The sequence below is a fragment of the Micrasema longulum genome, unplaced genomic scaffold (assembly GCF_059751315.1).
Source record: "Micrasema longulum isolate JH-2025_06_02 unplaced genomic scaffold, ASM5975131v1 h1tg001663l, whole genome shotgun sequence".
Lineage (NCBI taxonomy): Eukaryota > Metazoa > Arthropoda > Insecta > Trichoptera > Brachycentridae > Micrasema > Micrasema longulum.
The window spans coordinates 94,007-119,570 of record NW_028278842.1 but is presented as its reverse complement, the minus strand read 5'-3'; the positions used below and the strand labels follow the sequence as shown (position 1 = coordinate 119,570).

At 32.5% G+C, this 25,564-nt stretch overlaps 1 protein-coding gene across 2 annotated transcripts; it reads left to right on the top strand.

The window, feature by feature from the left end:
• Positions 1 to 4,389: 4,389 nt before the first annotated feature.
• LOC148274404 (elongation factor 1-alpha-like) lies at positions 4,390 to 23,569 on the top strand. 2 transcript variants are annotated; one of them, XM_088237166.1, is made up of 10 exons: positions 4,390 to 4,666; positions 12,509 to 12,881; positions 13,578 to 13,797; positions 15,280 to 15,425; positions 16,914 to 17,046; positions 17,991 to 18,106; positions 18,863 to 18,952; positions 19,708 to 19,828; positions 20,272 to 20,438; positions 21,694 to 23,569. In XM_088237166.1, the coding sequence occupies exons 2-10, from the start codon at positions 12,558 to 12,560 to the stop codon at positions 21,763 to 21,765; spliced, it is 1,389 nt and encodes a 462-aa protein (XP_088093292.1). In that variant the 5' UTR covers positions 4,390 to 4,666; positions 12,509 to 12,557; the 3' UTR covers positions 21,766 to 23,569. The 2 variants fall into 2 exon arrangements, with proteins under 2 accessions (XP_088093292.1, XP_088093293.1); XM_088237167.1 differs by having other exon boundaries at positions 4,657 to 4,902.
• The last annotated feature ends 1,995 nt before the right edge of the window (positions 23,570 to 25,564 follow it).

Below are 25,564 nucleotides of genomic sequence, written 5' to 3'. Positions count from 1 at the left end.
AATGAAAAACATTTTTAAGAAGAAAAAAATAGGCTTTTATGACTTTAAAAAATAACAGATGTGAAGCAATAAAAGAAATGAAAGGTAATAATATTTTTTTAAAAAACAATTCTGAAAATAATAACAAATTACAGTAACAAAAGTAATACATACAATATTTTTTAAATAAATTGAAAGTTAAAAAATCTAAAAACATGCTCAACAAAATAAAAACACTTCTTAAAGTATTTTAAATAACAGTTTTAAGAGAAAATTTTCAAGTAAACGTTAGTAATATAAAAAAACGATATTAACAGTAATAAAAATTTCATTGTAGAAATTCAACTAAAAAACAATATAAAAATATGTAATGCAATGTAAGAGAAAAAAGGGTACCGCGAAACCGTCCAATTTTGCCCTTTATGGATATTTTGCCCAAAGAGTCTAATCTATGCTCGACCTTTAAAAACATATATTTTCATTTGATTTCGGTAAATTTGGTACATTAAGGAGGAAAGTAGATTTATGTCACTAACTCCGTTTAGAAGCTTTTGTCACTAACTTTACTCAGTGGCTTGTCAGAACCTGTCAAAGTCCGCGTGTAGTTTGTTGCGGGCCAATTTGACTGATTTTTAATATACTGCTCGATGGCGAAGACAGAGGTAAGTTTTTCTTGTTGTATGATATAGGCAAAGATTTTCAGATCATTTCCTGTTTATATTATGTGATGTACTGACAATGGTCAGACAGAAAAGCTACTGAGCTTAAATCAAGAATTATGACGATGGGCAAATTAACCCGCATAATTCTGTGCTGTCAATTTTGCCCAAACGAAAAAATGTGTTAGGGTTGTCACTGTCTTATTTTAATAATTAGTTTAAATCAAATTAAAACCATTATGAAGGTTTTGCACACATTAGGTATTTTAGATTTTCAAAAGTATTATCATTATTGTGCATACTTTGATTTAATTCTTCTTTGCCTTTCTTAATTATTTTGATAATGTGTTTTCATATCCTTTATATAGCTTTTTAATAGTTTCTGAAGCATTTCTTATTTTTTGCATGGTATACAACTTGTTTCTATATTAGATCATTTTCATTATATCTGGAGTTAACCAGCTTCCATTATTATCCACCCTCAAACGATATTTTTTAACTTTCGTAGCTTTGGACTTAGATTCCGAAATAATTTCTATTCATTTTAAATTGATGTCGTCTGGTTTTTAACCTTCTTAGTTGTTCATAAACTATATTCCTGAAACAGCTATTATTTCTCACACCATTTTTTTTTTGCACCACAACAGGCCAGGGGGCCTAATTACAGTGGTGAATTACATCACAGAGCACCCAGGCTTGAGAAAAATCACATTTTAATTTTTGTGTTCTCACCGGGAATCGAACCCGGAGCCTTCCGTGCGTGAATCAAGCGTCTTGATCACTACACCACGGAGGCCGTACCTACCTGAAATTAAAAATTGTCAATTGTCTTGTATGAAAACAAAAAGAGTTCGGCGTGTAAATTTGCCCAATTATTTTTAGACGAATAATTTATCAGTTAGCCATTGAAAATATGTTCAAACGACAATTTGGCCCTTGAATTAATAATTCGATAAAGTAGTTCTTAGACAAGAACGCCGTATGAGTACAAATAATGGTTGCGGGCAAACATGGACGAGCATGGAGGTAATTTTTCCAGCCATTCAAATTTTAAATTGCTTGAAATCGCATTTAAATATGACTGAATTTACAATTGTAACCCAATTCAATGATTACCAAGGTCATTCTTAGTAATTAAAAAGTAAAGCACTACGTACATTTTTTTTGAGAAAATCAACATAATTGTAAAAAAGCGGGCAAAATTAGACGGTTTCGCGGTATCTATTGTTACCATCAGAGTAAAAGTGCGGCTTCTATGTCTTCCGATCGTGATATTTACAATGTTTTTATATAAAATGAAACCTATCGAGGTTTCTCAATATATCGTCGCTGCGTCAACACTGTTAAACGTATAATATAAGAAATTAAACATCTCAAATCGGTGTTTGATTTTTTATATAATAAGTTTAAATACGGAGTTCTACAAAATAAACACCAAATCAATTAAGTGACATTTTGTTTTTTTATGAAGATAATTTAAACAGTGTATCTTTTGATGATGGATTTAATTTTTCAATACATTTTTATTCTTTACAAAAAGGAAAACACATAATTTTACTTTGACAAAATATTTAACTATATTTTGTAGAAACGAAATTGTGAAATCTTAATGAGAAGTTAAAAATACTTTTAAAAAATAATCACTTAACACATATTGCCGGCGCAATGACGATATTTAGAAATAAAAAAATTATGTCGTCATCCTGGTGTGCTATATACCTTATATCTCTTTTGTAATATACTCTTACAAGTGTTTTCTTTTGGGATTTGTAGTAGATTTGTACGTTAATCTGGGCCTCGATTATCATGGGAAGTTAAAATTTATCTTCAAAGTAAAATTAAGTTTTCTTATGAAAAATAGAATATATTTACATTTTTTTCTAAATATGTTCAATTACCGGTTACCGACGAAGACACTTTGAATTTTCATACAAATATGCACACTTTCGTACATAAATATCGATATCAGTTTATACCTCAATATACCGATGAAGATAGCCGTTTATAATCGCGGCCCTGGTAATAAATATTTCCTGAAGGTTTCATATGCGGGTTTGAATAATAGTGAATTTTCACAAATCGGGAATAACGTAAAAATATATATATATATATAGTATTTTGATATATATAGCGGATTTTTATGATTATAATCATAAAATTATCAATGCATAAAATACAAGTTTTTATTCATACTTTTCGGGTTTGAAAACGAGCACATATAAATCAAAACAGATCGCCGCTGGCGTCACGTCCCTTGATGTCTCACGCCTCACGTCATGCCCGCGGGTGCGCGTCTAACAAACATTGCGTGCAGGTATGGCACGGTAACGTAATACGTGACGTTTGTTCCATAGGGCGCGAAACGTTTCATTTTCAGGCAATTCAAAATATACATATTTTGAACCTCTGTAGAAAATTTGCACGGAAAAAATAATATTGTTATCTCATGGTAATTTTTTGATTATTTGAAAATAAAAATTAAAATATGAGTATAGACCCTATTATCTATGCAGATTTTTATTTTATTTATTTATCCGCTCCCTTACATTTACCAATAGCGTGTTGCTATCGTTTTGTTTTTTTAGTAAATATTTTCTTATGGGAGCTAGAACCATCCAAAAATTCTCAAAAGCGCGAAGTTTTATCTGCCGTCTTCGGACACACCGTATACAAATATGATAACCATCTTTGTAAAACGCAAAAGGCACCGACACAGAAAATTTCAGTCTGTTTCTTTTTTTTTTAAATCTGTTCAGTGTTTTAGGGTGCAGAAAACGGGACTACAAAACGTCGATTTTGTCGATTTTAGTTATCATAAGTAATTTGTCCGACGTGCCGTTGTCTTTTTCGCACAGTATCAGGGAGACATTTGCGAGAAAGTGACAGAAAAACAATGCTCAAATACGTATTCATTCAAATCATTACATATTATATTTTAATTTTAACTTTTAATTTTAACTTTTGATTTTAACTTTTAACTTTAACTTTTGATTTTAACTTTTAATTTTAACTTTTAATTTTAACTTCTTTAATTTTTAATTTCAACTCTTAATTTTTACTTATTCAATATGTACATTTACTACCTGCATCTAATTAATTATTGTTGGTTGTGAATTTTTACTAAGAAATATAAATGTTCATAGAAGCAGAGCGAGAGGGGAGGAAAGTAAAGTTGGAGCTATACAATGTCTTCTCCCTTTAAGTAATTTTTATTTAATTTTTTAGTTTTATATAAAATATTTTTTCCGCTCTCCTGCATTCATAATAAATTAATTTGAAATCTGTAATTGGTCTTACTTTTTTTAATTGTTCTTTTGTACCTTGTATTTATTTAAAAAAATGAATGATTTCCTTAATAAATAAATAAAATTTTCTTTTTCGCATATCCTTTTAACTTGTCAATTTTAAAGTCATTTTTCTCAAAACCATGGTAGGTATTGTTACTCATTGCCAAGATGTATTATCAATATTGATGATAAAAAGTATAAATGGCTAATGCGTCAAATTTTGCAGGAGAGCCAATTATTTATATATTTTAAGGAAAAAGGACCTTAAGTTCACAAGTGTGATGGATTGATATTTAAAAACTAATATATAAGTAAATGAAAATGATTCCAGACTGTCAACTACTACGATTATTTTTAATAGAAAAATGTTTTATATAATTCCACCTCAAGTCATATCGAATATGTGATAGTACCTGCACATATTTATTCCAAAAGTTCTTAATTACATTCCAAGTTCAAACTCCAGCCCTAAGCGGAAACAAATGAACCCTTTTTCCAAACTTCCGATGTCACCTGTTCCGAGTGTTCAAATTGTCATCTAACAAATCCGTAAATTCGCGAAAGTTGTTTTAAACGCAGCTGAAAATAGGCTAATATTACGCGATTGTTATTGGCGCATAAACCGTATTTTATTATAACAAAATGTGCATATTGTTGCTATGTATTGATCGAAGTTCCCGGATGGACGTGAGCTTGGCGCGCATGCCCGGAAAATCTTCGAGACTTTAGCCGCTACAGGGGGTAAGCGTGTTCTTTCCGATATTTTCCCTTATTACAACACATTTTACTCACTATTTCCTCATTATTAAACTCGCATTAAACCTTTGCAAACGATATCACTAAGTTTTCTCTTGTGCCTTATTTAAAAACGCTGTAATTTTTAGATTTTGTCCGAGCAGATAGCTCGCCGGTACACATTTTAGTTACGCAATTTACCGGCAAGGTTTCAAGAGATTTAAACATAAAATCAATTAAAGGTACTATCAATATTTAACTTAAATGTGTAATTGATTATTTTTTATTGTTTTTTCGTGATAATTCTTGTTTGATTTAATATTTAGTGGTGTGTCTGACATGACTCATGTCGCCATTACTTTGGACAACGCACGCCGTTTTTCATTCGATCATATATATTTTGGCCGACTTAATAACTTAATTATTTTATTAACTATCGTAAAAAAACATGTATTAAACATGCAATGCATTCTCACGCACCGTTATTTATTATTCAATCGTAATTTGTTAACTGTTACAAACGTTTCAAGGCCAGTAGACATCCCTTAGTCTTAGACGAATCGATTTCATTTTTACAGAAGATCTAGGCTTATATTATTAATGTGTGATATATAAAACAAGGTTAAATATCAAATTTCGTCTCAAAATGGACGCTATTGATATGTCTAGATAAAATAAAATAGCGGAGCAGAGCTAATAAAGTATTTCAAACTATTATTAGATTTGCCGAGTGCACATTTGCGAGTTGCACACACGACTTGTTTTTTTTTGCAATTGTCGCAGACAGCACGTGGTATGTTGTTTTATAGCAAGCTTTATTCCCAAGCTCAAATAATAAACTGTAATAAAATTAATTTCGAAATATTATATCACCGAGAAAATGTAAAATTCACCTACATAATACGCATGCAGAATGTATGTTTGTATAAAAGAAATAGTTGCGACAAATTCACTTAAGAACATTTTCAATTTCTTTAATTATGGCCGTTTACTATCTTGTAATATTCATCATTCCCTTTCCGCACCTAATGGTGCACAGGGCACTGCATCGGTACACCAATCGCAGCGTATCTTGATCGTTACATGAAGGTAAGATGATCGTCTTACACGTCCAGGGACTATGAAATATTCTAGTGTAAAAACACCATTTTCAAATACTTTTTTTGAAATTTATTGAAAATTTTTACATTAGCATTTTTTTGAACAATTATTGAATTCCCGCCAAACTGTAATGGCAGTTTTTTTTTGCAAGGATTTATCTCTTTAAATATTTTAGTAACACAATATAATTAATTATGTATGGATAAAAAAAAAAAAAAAAAAGTAAAAGTAAAAACCATAAAAATCAAGTCATTTTTTGATACCGAAATATATAAAAAATAACAAACAAACACTTTTTTAAAATTGTACAATGCATCTCTTTATTTTTTTAGGAAGCTTATTTTTATTGCCATGCATATGGCCCCCTTTTAGTAAAAATGATTTTTTCGTCAATGGAATTTTTAACCTACTTTTATTCCTGGTGATAACACCATGAGAAAGTGGCTTTTTCCTTGTGTACTAAAATATTCAGGTCTTGATTTAACAATAAAACTAGTTCCATGATATAAATACCCGTCACTGTTAACAAATTTAATCTAATAAAAATTGGCTTACATGTTTATTTATTTATTTATTGACACTTTATATACATATACAATAAATATACATATAAGGGCGGGCATATTGCCTTAAGGCAATTTCTTCCTACCTACCCAAACCGTTCAGTTTGAGAAAATTATAAATACATGGACATATTGAATCTTACAATTTTATACAAAAATTAAAAGCAAAGATTAACAAAAATAAATATATGTATAAAAAAAATAAATAACACTTTACTATGAAGAGAGGAGAGGGGATGGGAAGGAAAGAAGAAGGATAAAGGAACAATTCAAATATTTAGATAGTGACATTTCAATCTCGACTTAAATGTAAATAAAGAAGGGGCGTCTCTAACATTAGTTGGTAGATTATTCCACAATCGAGCGGCTACTACTGTGAAAGAGGAGGCAAAAAAATTAGAGCGATGACAGGGTATTAAAAGGGTTCTCTCGTTACTAGAACGAAGAGATAGTCCGTGTTGTGAAAGAGGTTGGATGAGCTCTCTCAGATAAACAGGCGAAGTGGGATTATTTAAAATATTGTGAAGAAGTGATAGAATGTGAATGTTTCTTCTATGCCTGATACTGAGCCAGTGTAGTTGCGTGCGATACTCGGTTATGTGGTCAAATTTGCGAAGTTGCCAGGTAATCAGCATTTACCATTTGCCTAACACGTCTTTTCTGAATTAAAAAAAATATTCATGATAAAGATGACGCTGGCGGCTATGCTTACGTAAACTACTGTGTATCGAAGCCACAGAGATTAAATAATGTTTAAAATAATGATAATAATTTTAATTTACAAAAAAATACTAGAGTTGAAATAGACTCTTGTAACTGAATTTAATAAGAGAAAACACAGTTTTGCTACCATTCGTGTTTGCAATATGGTCATTGGTCGTGAGAAAGAATTACGATATCCGACATAACCCCTCTACTTAATTTGCCAATCGACAGTCGACGGTGTAGCAGTCGGTGCAATTGCCTACCATGCAAGAGGTCTCGGGTTCGATTCCTGGCGTGGTTGACGTGAAATATTATTGAAGAAGGTGTTTTTACGCTATAATATTTCATAATCCCTGGACTGGCACTTGAAGCGTAAGACTGATCAAGGACCGGTGCAGTGCCCCATGCACTATTAGGTGCCGAAAGGGGAATGATTATTATAATGATAATTTGCTAAACTCACAGTGAAAGGGGCGATGAAAGCAGTAGTTTTAAATTAAATTAAAAACCGCTGTTCATGAAATTGAAACTTTAAAAAAGTACCTAACTCGATTGTACACTGAAACCCACTGTCTTCAAAACGGTTTTCGGGTATGTGGAGGGAATTATTTGACTGTATTGAAATAAATTCACTCTCAGAAAAATTAACTAAAACTAAATCACGTCAAAATAATGATAATTAACAGTTTGTGGACGCGTTTTTAATACGATCAATCATAGGAAACTATCATGCAAAAAAATAGACACACGTTATTCCTTTACTAGCTGCATCTAATATAATCAGCAAATATTCACTTTCCTTCAACAATTAAAAATAATACGTATTACGATACACCACACGCGCATACATTAATGTGAGATAGGCACTACTATATTTTACTATTATTTTGTTGATTTCAATGAAACTATTATTCTGTATATTTGATTATGTATTAATCTAAATTTGCACAGTTTATATTTTAATACTTATATCTGATTTTTTTTTACCTTGTATTCTTTGAAATTTTATTATTTATACCTTGTTTTTCTGGGTCTTTATTCTATTGCATCACATGTCATTATTATTAAATCTAATTAATTGTACTGTTTATTTTTTATTGTTAATTAATATGGCTTGACACGGGCTCAGCCTAAAAAGCCTTAATAAGTTCATTAATTTAAGTTTGAAAGTGAAAATTCTTGATGGAAGTTCATTGTAATTTATTATAAAAATAAAAGACGAGTGATACTTTAATCTACAAATTTGGAATACCCAGTGACCGGTTTCATCGCTTTTGCGACATCTTCGAGACTGGTATCTTTACTAAGGAGTTCAGTGTATTTATACAAACAGAGGTAAGGATAGAGAATCCAAAATTGTATGAAAGTAAATTAAATAAAGTTATTTTTATCTTAAGGATCATTATCAAAAAATTTTCAGGTTAACTAATGAGTTTATATAATGCTATTTTAATGAGTTTAAGTATTTTATTTTTAGTGTCTTGTTTTAAAATTTTGATAATGATCCTTAAAATAAAAATAACTTTATTTAATTTACTTTCATATGATTTTGAATTATCTATCCTTACCTCTGTTTTGCATAAATACATTGAACTCCTTAATAAAGATACCAGTCTCGTTGATGTCGCGAAAACGATGAAACCTGTCACTGGCTATTCCAAGTTTGTGGATTAAAGTATCACTCGTCTTTTATATGTATAATAAAAAATTCATTAATATTTAAACCTGGGTAATTTTGAATGAATAGATAAACAAATATACCTACACATTTTCTGAATTTCTGTGTAATTCTTTACCATAACTATGACACTGCTGTCAGCGTTTTACTTTATGATATTTCAAATCATTAAAAATACACCATGAAACAGTGATGACAAACCTTTTTGAGAAGTGGGTCAAATTTGGTGCTTTATTTTTTTTTGTACTGGCTCGTGGGTATCATCGCATATCATGGCATAGTCCGCGCCTCCGTGGGTAGGCGCCAATTTTATTTATTAAAAAATGAAATTGATACAATAATATAATTGTGTATGAATCTTAGCGTAGAGTATGAATCTTTGTATTGCAAAGAAATGCAGGTTTTTCTACCGTCTGTAACGTTTTATTTATGCGAAACTGGCTATTCGGCCCTGGCTGCAATGAAAACCGAATATCGAGCCAGGTTAGTAGTCGAAAAGCAGATACGAGTGGCACTCTCCACATTGCTCACAAGATTTGATAAACTTTGAGCCAATAAACAACAACAACCCTCGCATTCAATTTTTAGATCATATACCATCCTTCAAAATGAATATACATGAACGTACATCTATGTTATTAAATCATAACCTTTTTATGATTCTGTTGTTTTTAATTTACGGTTTTTTGTTGTAATTAAGTTTTTACTATTTTAAAAGGTCATTCATTGAAACTCAACACTACCTCCTTTTCATCCAACCTCAGGAAGAACTTCCTGACAAACCGAGTTGTGGAGAAATAAATTGGCCTTCCCGAGAAAGTGATTGGTTCAGTTGATGTGTTCCAAAACCGCCTAGACGCACACATCAATTTATAATGTTAAATAACCACACACTTGTTTTACACGCATCAGCTTAATAGCTGCTAGTGTATTATTATTAATAATAATAATAAAACGTGTCTATATTATTATATGCATGTATTCCCTGGACTGGTACTTGAAGCGTAAGACTGGTCACCTTACCTTAATGTAACAAAAATGATCAAGATACGCTGCGATTGGCGTACCAATCCAGTGCCTCATGCATCATTAAGTGCGGAAAGGGAATGTATTAAAAAAAAAAAAAAAAAATTAGCGTTATTATAATTTACCAAAATATTTCAATTTTCGTGGGCATTTTTAACGAGTTATAAATAACTCACTACTAGAAAATGGAAGTTGGGGTAAAGTGGGGTTCGAACCTCGGACCTCTGGCCCGTAAGTCCACAATACTAGCCACGGGACAACATTAAAAATATTATTATAATTATTTAAAAAATAAAAGAAAGGGAGGCGCGGAACACATTTTTTTTTCGGGGAGGCGTAGTAGCATAAAGGTTGGAAACCGCTGCTCTAAGGTCCTGAATATTATGTTATATAAACATCTAATGTTGTGAAAAATCAAGTAACGTTTCGCTCTTGTAATGGAGTTGCGTGATTGGCGAATCGTTAAACGCGGCCAAAAGTTTCATCAATATTGAAATACCAAATCTACCCACAGAACGGCCGTATCGATTTAATTAGCTGAACTCATAAAGCATTTTTTTATTTTATATATTTTTATTTTATTTTATCATGTTATGTATGTGTTGTATATATTGTATATATCAGGTTGCGGAAAAAGTAATTTCGTATTTCGCGGCCTGTTTTTCGACTAAGTATATCGCGTTCACTATTGGCCACATTGGATCATACGATACGGCGTTGTAAAGGTGTGAGTGTATACTACAAACGCTTCTTCAACATTATGATATGCGCTTAGTCGGTTCAGTCGTAAACTATCATGCGTCGAGTATGGAGGTCTCAAAGGGAGAAATTCGCCATATTTTACATTTTTACTACCAAGGGAAAAATGCGTCAAAGGCGACCAAAAAATTTTGCGATGTATACGGGGCCGATACTCTTTCGGTTCGTGCTGCACAACAGTGGTTCGAACGATTTCATTTTGGTCTAGTGGAGGTGAATGATGCACCACGCTCTGGCAGGCCTGTTGTCGAAAATGTTGATAAAATCATGGAAAATATCCAGATAGACCGTCATGTTAGCAGTCGTAGCTTCGCCCAGGAGCTGAATATTGATCGTAAAATCGTTTTGAACCATTTGCAGAAGGCTGGATTTAAAAAAAGCTCGATGTTTGGGTGCCACACGAGCACCATAGCATAAAATTTGAAATTAACATCTTGCACTTATTTTTTTTATTTTTTTAAATTTATTTCTTAAGTTAGCTTATATTAAAACTAATATAGACTATTATGTACATTTACATCATCTATATATATTTACATTTCCTTACAGTAACTTATACATTTATTTTTAAATTCTTTCAGACACTTTTCATTCTTCATACATTCAGGCATCTCATCATACATTTTTAAACCCTTATACATCAAACAATTTTGCGACTCAGCTCTTTTCAATAATGGTAGTCTTATTTTATCTTTTTGTCTAGTAGCATATTCATGACAATTTTTGTTTAAGACAACTTTATCCTTAAAATATTTTGGTAATTTATCGTGAAAAAATTTATGTATAAATATCAACATATTAAATTGAATCGGGTTGTGGTCCTGTGGCTAGTGTCTCGGACTCACGGACCAAAGGTCTGTGGTTCGAATCCCACTCTACCCCAACTTGATTCCCATTTTCTAATAGTGAGTTATTTACAACTCGTTGAAAATGGCCCTCAAAATTAAATATTTGGGTAAATAATAAGAACGCAAATATTTTTTTTTTTTTTTTAAATAATAAATTTAAGTCTCCTTCTTACAGATAACCATTTTAGTTCATCTCTCATTTTTTTTACATTGCTATATTTATTTTTGTTTAAAAATATTTTAAATATATGAAGGCTGTTGACTTAATGCATTCTGTCAGAATATCCTCGGTATAATAATGTTTCATTTTGTATATGAAGAGGTAGCTCATGCCAAAGTCTGCCACTTTTGAACAGAAAATGAATTGCTAAAGAACGATGTGTTACCTACGTGAAGGAGATGGCTCTCTCATTCCTCCCAAGAGAGAAAAAACTGTATTAACTGAATTTTCCAAAAAGGAGAAAGAGAGAGTTTAGAATAAGGAGATAAAGTAGAGAACAGGAGAGGAAAGTTTTCTTTCTGTGCTGGCCTTCGATAATCATCTCTCCTCTTTTTTCATGTGTAATTGTATATGTCTAACATGATGAGGTAACGACAAAAACCTTTCAAACATAAAATACTCTTGCGAAAATTGGCTTATTTACTGGCCACTACTGCGGGAATGTCTCAGTACTGTAACTTTGAAGAGGTTCTTATATTCTTATTTTTGTAGCTGGGGCTAAGTGCTATATAAAGCTCCCGACGTTACTGCGGCCTATGTAGATCTATTGTAACGTGTCCCCATAAATTAGTTCTCCCCTTCCAAGCCCAGATCTTTAAAAACCCAGGCTACTGAGTGGAGGGCGAGTGTTCTCATATTGTTAAATCTCTCCCTCCAAGTCCAGATTAATAAAGTATCTAGCTATTAGGTAGAGGGCGGTCTCTCTAACATCCTCAGGTTTAGCCAGTGGTCCCCCGATAATGAGACTTCTTATTCTGAAGTATCACATTTACATAGAATGTGCAAAGTGTTTCTGCACTGAAGAACCTACATCTAGAAGTTTCAGAAAGGTTAATTCTATCAAGGTGTTTATATAGTCTGCAGTGCCCTGGGCGGGCTCTAGTGATAACCCTCACTTGATTTCGGCTGAGCTTTATTAGGTCATTTCATATTTTGTATTTTGTTTAGCTAACACAGAAGCGCAGATCAAGTATATAACGACAACAGCATCAGCAGCATGGGTAAGGAGAAGACTCACATCAACATCGTGGTCATCGGCCATGTGGACTCGGGAAAGTCCACCACCACAGGCCATCTCATCTACAAGTGCGGTGGCATAGACAAGAGGACCATAGAGAAGTTCGAGAAGGAGGCGCAGGAGATGGGCAAGGGCTCCTTCAAGTACGCCTGGGTGCTGGACAAGTTGAAGGCCGAGAGGGAACGCGGCATCACCATCGACATCGCGCTGTGGAAGTTTGAGACGGCCAAGTACTATGTCACCATCATTGACGCGCCCGGACACAGAGATTTCATCAAAAACATGATCACAGGGACTTCGCAGGTACCTAATTATTTACATTAAAAAAAAATTTTTTTTTTAGCACACCACAAGCCAAAATTTATTAGTTTTCAGGCAGACTGAGAATATTGTTCTGTGTGAAATTGAACCGGAACCCGGAATGAGTGTTTTCGACTCAAATGCTTAAACTGAAACTCTCAGATAACAAGGAAATAAACCGGGGATAAGTTCGCCTTGTTGTGTAGTGGTTTCGCCTTTCGTCTAATATGCTTGAGGTCCCAGATTCGACTCCTGTCAGAGTCGATGTGTAAATTTTTTTTTAACTGTGTCCTCTTGCTCTCTTCGTTTGAAAAAAAATTAAGAAGTATTATGCTAACACCAAATTTGACAATAATTCATGGCATCTTTACCACCGTACACTGCGCAAATATCGCAAGCAGCCATGGAGCTTTATTCCTTCGATTGAATGCGAACAGAAAAAGGTGTCAAAAATACTCACTTGATCTTGTAAAGCAGAATTTTTTCTTTCGAATGACGTTTAACCTTTATGATTTTGTTTTACTTTTGGTATTCATTTTAAAATTTGAGAAAAAAAACGAAAACACAACTTATGTGAATACCAAATAGATGATCGAGCCACGCTGCATTTGGTTTTCCAATTTAGTGTCCTGTGTAACATCAATTTAGAACTCTTTTAGTGTTTCTTTTACTAAATCGAAATATTTTGTTCTGTTCCAGGCTGATTGTGCTGTGCTCATCGTCGCAGCTGGCACTGGAGAGTTCGAAGCCGGGATCAGTAAGAACGGGCAGACACGAGAGCACGCCCTTCTGGCCTTCACTCTCGGGGTCAAGCAGCTGGTGGTCGGTGTCAACAAGATGGACTCCACAGAACCTCCCTATCACGAGGCTCGCTATGAGGAAATCAAGAAGGAAGTCTCCTCCTATATAAAGAAGATTGGTAAATCCCCCTCATTATTGCATATAGTCGATTTTTTTATTGTTTATTATTTTATAGTACGGTCTTATTCTTTGAAATGGGGGTCAGTGCTATGTAAGCTCCTGACATCATTATGACATGTGAAAATCTTTTGTGACGAGTCCCCGTAAATTAGTTCTCGCTCTCCAAGCGCAGGTCTTGAAGAAGAATCTGAAGAACCTGGCTACTGTGTGGAGGATGAGAGTTCTCATTTTGCTCAATCTTCCCCTCCAAGCCAAGATCCATTAAGTATCGGGATATTATCATGCGGTCAGTGTCAAAACTTGGGATTGGCAAAAGCATAATTAAGGCGTATGGAGAAAGTATGTTCCATTTGTATTTCTTGCCTTTGCAACGATGCGATCGCGATTTTACGCATTCATGGTACTTACCCTGATCTATTGAGGAAGTGATGCTATTATAAGTCAGCTGACTGTTGTGTACGCTTCGTGGTACTTGTTTGGAATGCCGAATAAAATTGAAAATCCAACCTAATTATAAGATAAGGTCTGTAATTTGTTTCCTTAATGTGGAGAACATTAAAACAGTCAACATTCATTGGGTGATTCAATGGTATTGCGATAGGTAAGACAGTTCAATTATGGTTGTGATAATGTGCCTATCTATGGTCTCCATGGTGTAGTGGTCAAGACACTTGACTCACCCATGGAAGGTTCCGAGTTCGATCTCCGGTAAGGACTCAAAAATAAAATGTGATTTTTCTCAAGTCTCATGTGTTCTGTGGTGTAATTAGGCCTCCTGGCCTGTTGTGGTGCCATAAAAATATATTTTTTTAAATATGTAGAAAGAAAGTCAAAGGTCAAAATTTTTCTTTTCTGATAATGTTATTAAAGAAATAAATTCAAAAACATATCTTTATATTAATTTGTTTATAAATTTGTATAAACTACTTTAATTTTTTTAATTACACTTCGACCGATTTCGAGGTTACTACCTCATTGTCAGGAATTTAACTTAGTTAAGGTCGAGGTCGAAGTCGGTCGAAGTGTAATCAAAAAAATTAAAGTGGTTTATGCAAATTTATAAACAAATAAGTGTAAAATGTCATACCACAAAGTGAAAAATGTTTTTGATAACAATAATATATTTTTATATCACTAAAAATTATATTTTTATTATACTTGTTTAAATACGTGTGTGTAACAGAGTATTTAAATATTATATTTAATTTTATTTCACTAAAAATTATATTTTTATTATACTTGTTTAAATACAGTCCATTCAAATCTTAATAGCCTTGTGTGTGTAACAGAGTTTTTAAATAAAATATTTAAATGTGCCTCCCAACACACAAACATTGTATGTTTACTCGGTTTGCCGACAAGCACTGACACATTAATGTAGGCTATTAAACATTTGGACGCACTGGATTTATTTGATCTTTTAGTTTGGTTTTAACTGTACGTATTTACCCAAATAACTCTTTAAAATAATATTTTGCAGGCTACAATCCGTTGTCTGTTGCCTTTGTCCCGATCTCCGGGTGGCACGGAGACAACATGCTGGAGCCATCTGACAAGATGCCCTGGTTCAAGGGGTGGACCATCGAGCGCAAGGAGGGCAAAGTGGAGGGGAAGTGCTTGATTGAGGTAATTTATAACTAATAATTACATAATGTCAAAGAATGAGAAATTATTTTTGAGAATGCGAGAATCTTGAACACATAACTTTTAATATTTTACCGTTTTTGCTTGTATATGTAATTTTTAATACTATTAAAATGTTATTTGTGTTTTTTTTATACTTTTTTAGCTTGTTAATACAAAAATTTGTTAAAACTTGTTAAAATTACGTATACATTATTGTATACGTAATTTTAATACGTTTTTGATATTTTTTTAACCTGTATTGGGTGTGCGCATATTTTGTTAATTTAAAAAAAACTTTTTTTATTCTTGTAATTTCGAACATTTGCACTCTCGTACTAGTTCAGTTTGTATATATACATACATGTAATTTTTAAACTTTTTACATTTTTTAATTTTTCTTTCCCAGATTGTATAATGTATACATCATTTTGAATTTATTTCCATACCCTAGTATTATGTTTTTTTTGTTACTAGTAAATATTTTTCATACCCTTTTAATTTGTAGTGTCTCATAATTTTTATTCAGCTTTTGTAAATAATGTTATAGTTTAAAATATAAAAACTTCTTTAAATAAATATTGTTATCTGTATGTCCCTAAACGAGTTTTAAAAAAAAACTCCTTGGGAATATTGTATAAAATTATGTATAGTATGTTTTCAATTTAATAAAAAAATATTAAAAAATGGCCCCTTAAAAAAATTCTCAATTGAATGTCTACTCCACCTATTTAGATCTTTATTAATTCCTGCGGATTAAAAAATATTTATTTTTCTGTGATATATACTTATTTTATGATTAATTTTGAAGAACTAAAATCAACAAGATTCATGAAACATGTGTAATTATCTTACAATCTATGTCTATTAAATCGAATTAGTTTTATTTAGGTGAAATATATTTTAAACTTGCCTTAATTATCATTTGAAAAAGACGACAAGAATTTGCTCCAAAACAAACAAACCACCCAGAATCCAGTTTTCAAACTAAAAAACAAGCTTATCCATGCAATGCCAACTGCCAACATATGCAGAAATAAATAAATACGTACTTAGGAATACCGGTAATTTAAAAATAAACTTGCCATTTTTTAAATTAGGTAGGTAAGGAAGTAAATGCATTTTAAATTTCTAATGTGAACACCCAGGTTGATCCATTTAGAGCTGAACCTACCGTAGGTTCAGTTTGCACAAAGAACCAGACACTTACTTACAAGGGAGGGGAGAATAATGTGCTCGTATTCACTTACAAACCTAGTGGAAAATATCCATCCCTTTTCATTTAGTGGCAGGGCGCTAGCGCCCCTTAGATTCGGCGCAGGGTTGAATGTTATCGATATTAAGTAAATGTGTAATAATATACATCCAAATTCTTTCACTTGTATCAAGGTAATGTTGTCATATAACATTCATAATCCAGATGCTATGCAGTACTACATTCTAAAACAAATGTGGCTGTGTTGTAACATAAGATTGACTTGCCGTTTTCAGGCTTTAGATGCCATTTTGCCCCCCTCTCGCCCCACGGAGAAGCCCCTTCGCTTGCCGCTGCAGGACGTTTACAAGATTGGAGGGATCGGGACGGTGCCCGTGGGTCGAGTGGAGACTGGAATCCTGAAGCCAGGTATTTATCACGTAGAATTTTCTTAAATACGTAATTATTAAATTAATATTGTAAATTTCACTATATAAATTCTAGGTAGGTAAACTGAAAAAATACAATTTTTTTAACTCCTTAAAAATACATCAGTCTCGTGGTGTAATGATCAGCGCATTTGCCTACCATGCAAGAGGTCTCGAGTTTGATTCCCGACATGGTTATTGATTTAAAAGTGTGTTTTCACACTAGAATATTTCATAGTCCCTGAACTGTTACCTGAAGCGTAAGACTGATCATCTTATCTTCATGTAACAAAAATTTATCAAGATACGCTACGATTGGTGTACCAATGCAGTGCCCATGGGTGCAGAAAGGGAATGATGATGATGATGATGAAATAAAATGCATGGTACAAGTTACATTGGAGAATATATATTTAGACACTATTAATTGATAAACAAAAAATCCCACTATTTATATTCCTAAATCAATCTACTGTAAAAATATAACTTGGGATGTGCATTTTAATTACATTGAATTTTCATTATAATACGATGAACACAAAATATTAAACAAAAAATGTACACATCTAAAAATAAGTTAATATATTTATAACATTTGCTTAACCGATTGGTTTTTTTTTATATACACAACTTTCTAATCCAACAGAGGTTTTTAAAAAAGATGGCACATTTGGTTAAAATTTTATATAACGTTTTTAAAATCACCATGCTGTAAATTTGCAGCTCTTGTTAATCGATCCATACTCTAGTGTTAAAAAAATAAGATACATATCAAGTCTTGAATTCTATGTAGATTCACGTGACATCATAATCACACAAGAGTTTACAGGTATAAATATCATTATTGTAAATTCATGTTAGGTGAAATGTATTTATTTTAATACTAAAAATGCATTAAAACACAAAACTTTCCCTCCTTGAAATTTGTCATCTTGTGTTTTCTAGGTATGCTGGTTGTATTTGCTCCTGCTGCCCTAACTACTGAAGTTAAGTCTGTGGAGATGCATCATGAGGCCCTCCAAGAAGCTGTTCCCGGAGACAATGTCGGCTTCAACGTCAAGGTTACTTTACTTACATCACTTCTTTTAATATGACCCACAGCATTGAATTCAGTAAAAATAAAATATTAAGGCAAACAAACATAATTAGTGCCTTAGAGATAACAAAAATTACAATTATATCGCAATGTTTTTTATGGTTAAAACTTAAAACTACGATGTCAAGTAACATAAAAATCATTGGTTGGAAAAATATTAAAATATTCTTAACATAATCAAATTAATTATTTGAATCGGGTTGTGGTCCCGTGGCTAGTGTTGCGGACTCACGGGCCAGAGGCCCAAAGTTCAAACCCCACTACCCCAATTTGATTCCCATTTTCTAATAGTGAGTTATTTATAACTCGTTGAAAATGGCCACCAAAATTGAAATATTTGTGTAAATTATAAGAACGCTAATATTTATTTAAATCAAAAAAAAAAAAATACAGCAAACAAAGATATAATAATTGTTTTTAAATAAAATAGGTAAACAAAAGTAAAGATAATTTTAAATGAATTACACCTATTTTAAATGGCAAATAATATTTTACAACACCATGATAGTTGTTAATAAAAGTATTGATTAAAAAAAAATATACACAGAATTAAAAAAAAAAATAATCATAATACCAGAGAAAAAATATAGATCAATCCCATTTAGAAAAAAGACAAAGTTCAATTTTTTATAAGGCAGTAAAGAAGTGTTGTGAAATGGAAAAATACATTTTTGTTTAGCAATTTAATTTTAAAAGAATCTATGTTTTATTTGCTTTTTAGAATGTATCGGTGAAAGAATTACGAAGAGGATTTGTGGCTGGCGACTCCAAAAACAATCCTCCGAGAGGTGCTGCCGATTTCATTGCACAGGCAAGTATTTTTTTTTATTGATTTATTTTCTTTTATCTATTTATTGAAAAGAGCAGTTCGTAATTTAAGTCTACCAATTTTCTGATACTTCATAAATAGGCAACTGAAAGTTTAATTTCAAGAATTAATTTCACCGACTTTTTTAACTAACTCTTTCCAACCAGGAAAGGCGAAATAAACAGACTCTTAAGAAAAGTTCTACATACAAGGAAAATAAACAAGGCTCTACGATGAATAAAAATAGGATTCAAATCAGCGTTAAATATATTATATGAAATATAATGAGAATCTTAAATTTTCTTCTTTCTCCTTATCCAGCCTTCATCTCTCCGCTGTTGGATATAGGCATCTTATAAATCAGTAAAAATCACTGAACTTCCACATTGTTGGAATAAACACAAGAAGGACACAAAATGCCGAGCACTGCCTAAGTGGAACGGAAGGTCTGTTGATGTCAGTCTATGGTCTGGCAATCCTGAATGGGTTTTCTGTGGTTTCCTCCTCTTCTTAAAGCAAATGCGGAGAAATATCTTAAAGAAGGTCACAGTGGATTATCCCACCCTCGTAATGATATTATCCCTCATACAATAATTTGTTGTTAGAAGGAACATACCTTTTTAAAAATAAACCTTGTACATAATAAACGAGGCAACTCCCATCTGGAAAAAAAAGCCCATAAGTTATCATCGTTGGGTATTCTGTGTCAAAGACCTTTTCTTTAAGACTAATCAATTATAAATTAATTATGATTGCAGGTAATAGTACTGAACCACCCCGGCCAGATCTCCAATGGCTACACTCCTGTACTGGATTGTCACACTGCGCACATTGCCTGCAAGTTTGCTGAGATCAAAGAAAAATGCGATCGCCGTACAGGTAAGAAAGTATTATTGCATATTGTTTTAAGAAGTGTTTATGAAAATTACGTTTATTTGCCACTGAAAAAAATCTACACCATTGTTTCTTCATTCGCAGCCAGTGATGCATACGGCTCTGCATTAGAATTCCAATTGGATTCATTTCCAAGCATTCATCCCCAGGGTTCTTGTTCTATTTCACATTTAGATCTGTATTCTTCAACTGCACGGACACAATAAACCAACTGAATAGCTTAAAAAGTCTTACTAAACAGCACTCTACTATTTTCTAATGTACCTAACTTTTTTTCGTTTTGCATATACATATATACAAGTAGGTGTTAATTTTTATAAATGGTTTTATATTGCAATGAATTGAATTTTCTTTCATAGTATCAAATGATATTTAAATTGCATCATTGTGTGACATAAAACAAATTAACATTATAATATTTTTATCAGGTAAAACTACAGAGGAGAATCCGAAGGCGATAAAGTCTGGAGATGCCGCTATTGTGAACTTGGTCCCTACCAAACCACTCTGTGTGGAGTCCTTCCAGGAGTTCCCTCCCCTGGGTCGCTTTGCAGTGCGTGATATGAGGCAGACAGTCGCTGTGGGAGTTATCAAGGTATCAACCAATAGTCTCAATCCATTAATACTTTGTCGAATTACTCAACCGTTAAGTTGATTTTAAAATTACAAATAATTTCATTTTTTGTACAGCTATATTTCTTTATTTATTATATATACGGCCTAAGCCAATTACAACAGTTACATGAAGAAACATGTATACAAGAAACTGAACATAAAGAACATAAAACTATGTAGCAATCACAAACAAGGGCAATAAAATAATAGTATACAATATATTCGTAAACACGATAAACGTACAAGACTTCGAGCTAAACCATGCCTATCCATCTTTGTCCTAGACTGTTTTAGTGGCGAAGAGATCTACGAAAAGCCGGAAGATCTATCCCAAAGAATAGATTATAATAAGTAGATTTATACAAATTTGAATACAAAAAAAATATTCATCTAAGGTTTTCTAAAAAAGTAGTACTGCTAGATAACTGCTACGTAGCAGCCACGATATGCTGTGATGCTGCACTGCAGTGGGCGCAACAGTTCGGCCGTCATAGTGGTGACCAGAAATGTCAACTTACAAAGAGTGGTGCCGTTACTTAGCGGCTGTGATCACAGAATTTTATTAAGTAATCAGCTTATTTTATTAACAAGCTTTTATAAAACCGAGGGTAAAAAAGGAGAATCTAAACAAACGTAGCATCATGTGGAAAATGAGGGGTCATCCAAAGTTTAAAACTATCATTTGGAAAAATCTAATTTTAAAAGCTTTCATGATTTTCTTACAAAACCAATCAAAATTTTGTCAGTTTTAGTAATAGTCGAAATCACATTTGCACTCATTTTCAGGCTCAATGCTCAGCGCTGCACGAGAAAAAATATTCTGAAATTGTTCGACCATCCTGATAACCATCCTGCAAATGATGGCACCCCATTTCGCTTACAATCAAAGCTCTCTAGGAAACCTGCGCTATCAAGTTAATACAGACAACGTTCTAAAGATATCATCCTCAGCGCTACATGACATCCGCTAGATGCGCCACTGCTCTCTTAGGAAATCATAGTTTTAGATGATTTGATTATTTCTTACTTGTCAATGATTCTAGTAACATTTTAACAATTTGAAATTCTTTTCTTTGCTGGTGAAAATCGCCATAAACTAACCAAGATGTATTCAAATAAAAATATTAAATTCATATTTGGCAAGTGTCATAATATTAATGATAAAATGTCAAATCGTCATCAGCCTCTGAAAAATAATCCATGTATTTGATAATGTGATCTTTTCTTTTTCTTAGAGTGTGGTGTTTAAGGACGTGTCGGCTGGAAAAGTAACAAAGGCCGCGGAGAAGGTGCAGAAGAAGAAATAACTAGGGAGAACTACCCTCGAGTTTGGGCCATCGGCCTCAAAAGTCATCAGCCCCCCCTCCTTCGTGTCTCCCTTCCCCTACGACATCAACCGCTCCCGCCTGGACCCCTTCTTCTACCATAAGGAGTTCCGTAGAAAAGGAAACGCTTTTACTTCAGGCGGTGATTACCAACTCGGCACTGAAAACCCAAATGTCGATCCAACCGTCTTCGACATTGAATTCTGCATTCATTTTATATTATTTCTTTTAATTCTGAAGCTGTTTGTTTTTGATTTCGTCGGTTGCGAAGCGCAAGAAAATGTATACTCAGAGAACGGATGCTCTAGTTGCCAAAATGATTTACGCATACTTCAAGTGTGCAAACACAAAACGGACGCCAAATGCGAGGATCGGGCGATCTCATCACTAGATAGAGTTTACGAATATATCACATCCGTCACGAACACCTGACATCATTTTAACACGGAGGCGACTCCAAAAAGTTGTTGGTTAATATTCAGAAAGATTTATTCGATGGAACGGACGTTAGTTTATTTTTAGTAATACGTTTAATATTGTTGATTGTTTTCATTATGTCTTGTAAGTTTTCATTACGCGATGTTACGGTAATTGAAATTGAACATTCAGAAATGTTAAAAAACACATTTATATTTCAATTGGTACGTTATGATAAATAAAATAAAAAGCACAAATTTTATCAGATAAATTTATTACGATTCGATCAGTATTATGAATATTTCTTAAGGAAAAAAAACAACACTCGTAGATTATCTTCTACTCAAACCCAACCTATTCCAACTTGATGGCATCATTTTATGTTGACCAAAATAGAGAAGGTTTTACTTCTCCGTTACGTAAGGGAAAGAGATTGCAGCGTATTTTGCTGGATGATTGGATAGGTTGAAGTTATTAATAAAACGTGTTATTGTTAATTTATTGAGTAACGTTTGTTCAATTTTAATTGTTTTCTTTTCATGAACATGACACGATTTTCGATTGAGTGATAAAATGAAATCATTGGAAAAAATGTCTATGCATAAGCGATATCAGTGTGTACTCGTATGTTGTATTTTTAAGTTTTTTGAATATTTTTAAGAGAAATTCTGTTATTTATTATTAGAAATTGTTTGGAGTGAGAAGTGTCTAGTGAAAGGATTGCACGAGAATTGTTTATTTTGTAAATGCTCATAATTTGGCATTGTTTTAGTTTTTAAATTTTAACGAAGGCATAATTTTTTTTACCTTTAAATGTGTAGATCACCTTACATAGGTGCTTTTTAAGTAATCCTTACAATTCATAGATTGTTTCCATTAACAAAATAACAAATTAGAATGGCAATCATTATTTTTATCCCCATAGTATGATTTGATTACTATTTGTAGTATTCTTAAAATATGGACGATCTCAAATGTGTATAACGCATAGTCTCATAAGAATGCATTTGTTCAATATAATTTCTCACATGTTTTTATCAAATTTTTATTGCATTTATTACCATTGTCAGATTGGCGGTCAGCAGCGATTTGTAGGTATTACGAACTCGCGACTATTAATTTGAAATTAGCTTGTTTAGTCTACCCTACCCACCCCTACTGCTCGGATAGTAAAGCTACACAGCTCTAGTATAGTGGGAGGACCTGAGTGTGTAGTACTCGATAATACGGAGTCTTAATATGCGTGTTGTGTCCCCGAAGCAACAATAACCATTGATTGTGTAATCCTATTTACTCACTAGTTTATTACTACATTATATGGGTATATTGTCTCCCAGGTATTGTAATATCAATAAAGAAGCTACTGGAATAATCTGAATTTTATTTTCTCTAAAACAAGAAACCCTTTTTTGGTTCTTTTTATTTTTTCTGTCACAGTAAAATAAGTTTTATTTATTATATCTTGTGTAAACACATAAAAAATATTAAAGACATGGGGGTACAAATATGCAATTCTAAAGAATGACATTTACTATTTTATTTTACTACTTTACTGTTGTTGAAGTGTTACCATACACAAATCACCCTGTTATTATTTTCTACACTTCGTTGACTGTATCTACAAATTTTGCACCCTTAGGACGAAAATGACTCAACTGAAAAAATCTACTTTTTGGAAATTGCAAAAGAAGAATGTAAATTGTGACATCTTCGTATTCTTTCGTCGATTGTTTCGTATTTTTCGAAGTAAGCACCAAATTTTGAGTAAAAAATTATACCGCAGGCTTTCAGCTATGAATCTATAAAAAAAAACTTTAAAAAAATAAATTATTTTAAGTTTAAACAAGACATTTATTTAATGAGTCATTATTAGATTGAAAAAAAACAAACAAAAGCACTTTGATAAATAAGATTGTAACATATTTTTTATTAGGTCAGATCAAGTCACCCCAAACACGTGTTATTATTTATTCACAAAAGACATAAAAGATTATTGGTTAGTCGGAACGAAACAATCACAAAGTTGAATTGGTCATTTTAATAATTAAAAAATAAAGTAAACATGCCGTTTGTATCGACTTTCGACTCAACCGACTTTCGGTCACTATATGTTTGTCTGTGTTGCGTCCTTCACACGGCAATGTAAACACAACACTTATTGCGTCACTTCCGTACTGACATGGAATCTAAATTCTCTGAGTAATATAGAGACCGACGTAACGGTTTTGTCCTATTCCTACCCAAATGTTGAATTTTTTTAATGCAGAAAGATGGATAATGTTCATTGAAGTCGTTTTATGACCTTAAGTCATTTTAAGATTTTTTTAGTGAAGTCGTTATCGTCCTAAAGGTGCAATATGTACTTAAAAATATATGTGCCATGATATAATCTCGCAGGTATTTTTTTGTATTCATGTTTATTTTGTATGTTTCACATTTGAAATATTTAAATTGATTAGATGTTGACTGATATTTCGATATAAGTCGTAAATTAAAATACTTAATATACTTTCCGTTATTTATTTGACCAATGAGTGCATTTAACCCCTAACGAGCATCTTTAAAATGGTAAATAAAATATTGTCTCAAGTAAAGTCCTTACGACTTGTTTTTTTAAAGTAATACTTGCCAGTCTGAAATGACTGGTAGAGGATGAAGCGCTTAATGGTCAAATAAATAAGTTATAGTGTACCAAGTATTTTAATTAATAACTCATAAATATTAAAATATACCTAAATACTATGGAATTATTTCAAGAATTGTCAACAAATACCAAATAATTTTAATTGATATTTAGATGCTTCAAGTACCAAGTATACTCTTGTAAAAGATTACAAAGTATGGTATATTCGAGAACCTTTTGAATCATTTTCAATTCTGAGAAGTATAACTAATGGTATTTTATGGCCTGAATAAATCTTAAGATTACTGTCAGTGAAAGACTGATGCAAATTCTTTGCCATTAATAAATGTTAAAATTGATCAATAATCCGCAGTACTTTACCCTTTCAGACATGATTTATTTTCTGTGGATATAAAAATATCAATAAAAGAATAATAAATATAAAATATTTTGTATGTACTAAAATATATCTTACGGAAAATGGCAGCTTTTAAAAACAGCTGGAAGTACAGCCAGGAATAGCGGGTGCATTCAAATCATGATGATATTATAATTCGAATACGCAACTTGTCTATTTGTAGCATTCACGGGGCCAGGATACAAAGATGTGTTTTTAATGGTTAACTCAAAAATTCTGATTTTAAAGATATCCAGTTGTGGTAATTACTCCAAGATATAATGCCTGCATAACACCTATTCTCCTCTACAGATGCGAATTATGGCACCTCACTAGGGCTCAAA

What these genes read in the sequence shown, in the direction of transcription:
- LOC148274404 (XM_088237166.1), top strand. Translation starts at nt 12,558, where the DNA reads ATGGGTAAGGAGAAGACTCACATCAACATCGTGGTCATCGGCCATGTG. An exon ending in CTCCTATATAAAGAAGATTG is followed by an intron (nt 13,798 to 15,279) that starts GTAAATCCCCCT and finishes AATATTTTGCAG; the next exon opens with GCTACAATCCGTTGTCTGTT. An exon ending in CTGCCGATTTCATTGCACAG is followed by an intron (nt 18,953 to 19,707) that starts GCAAGTATTTTT and finishes TTATGATTGCAG; the next exon opens with GTAATAGTACTGAACCACCC.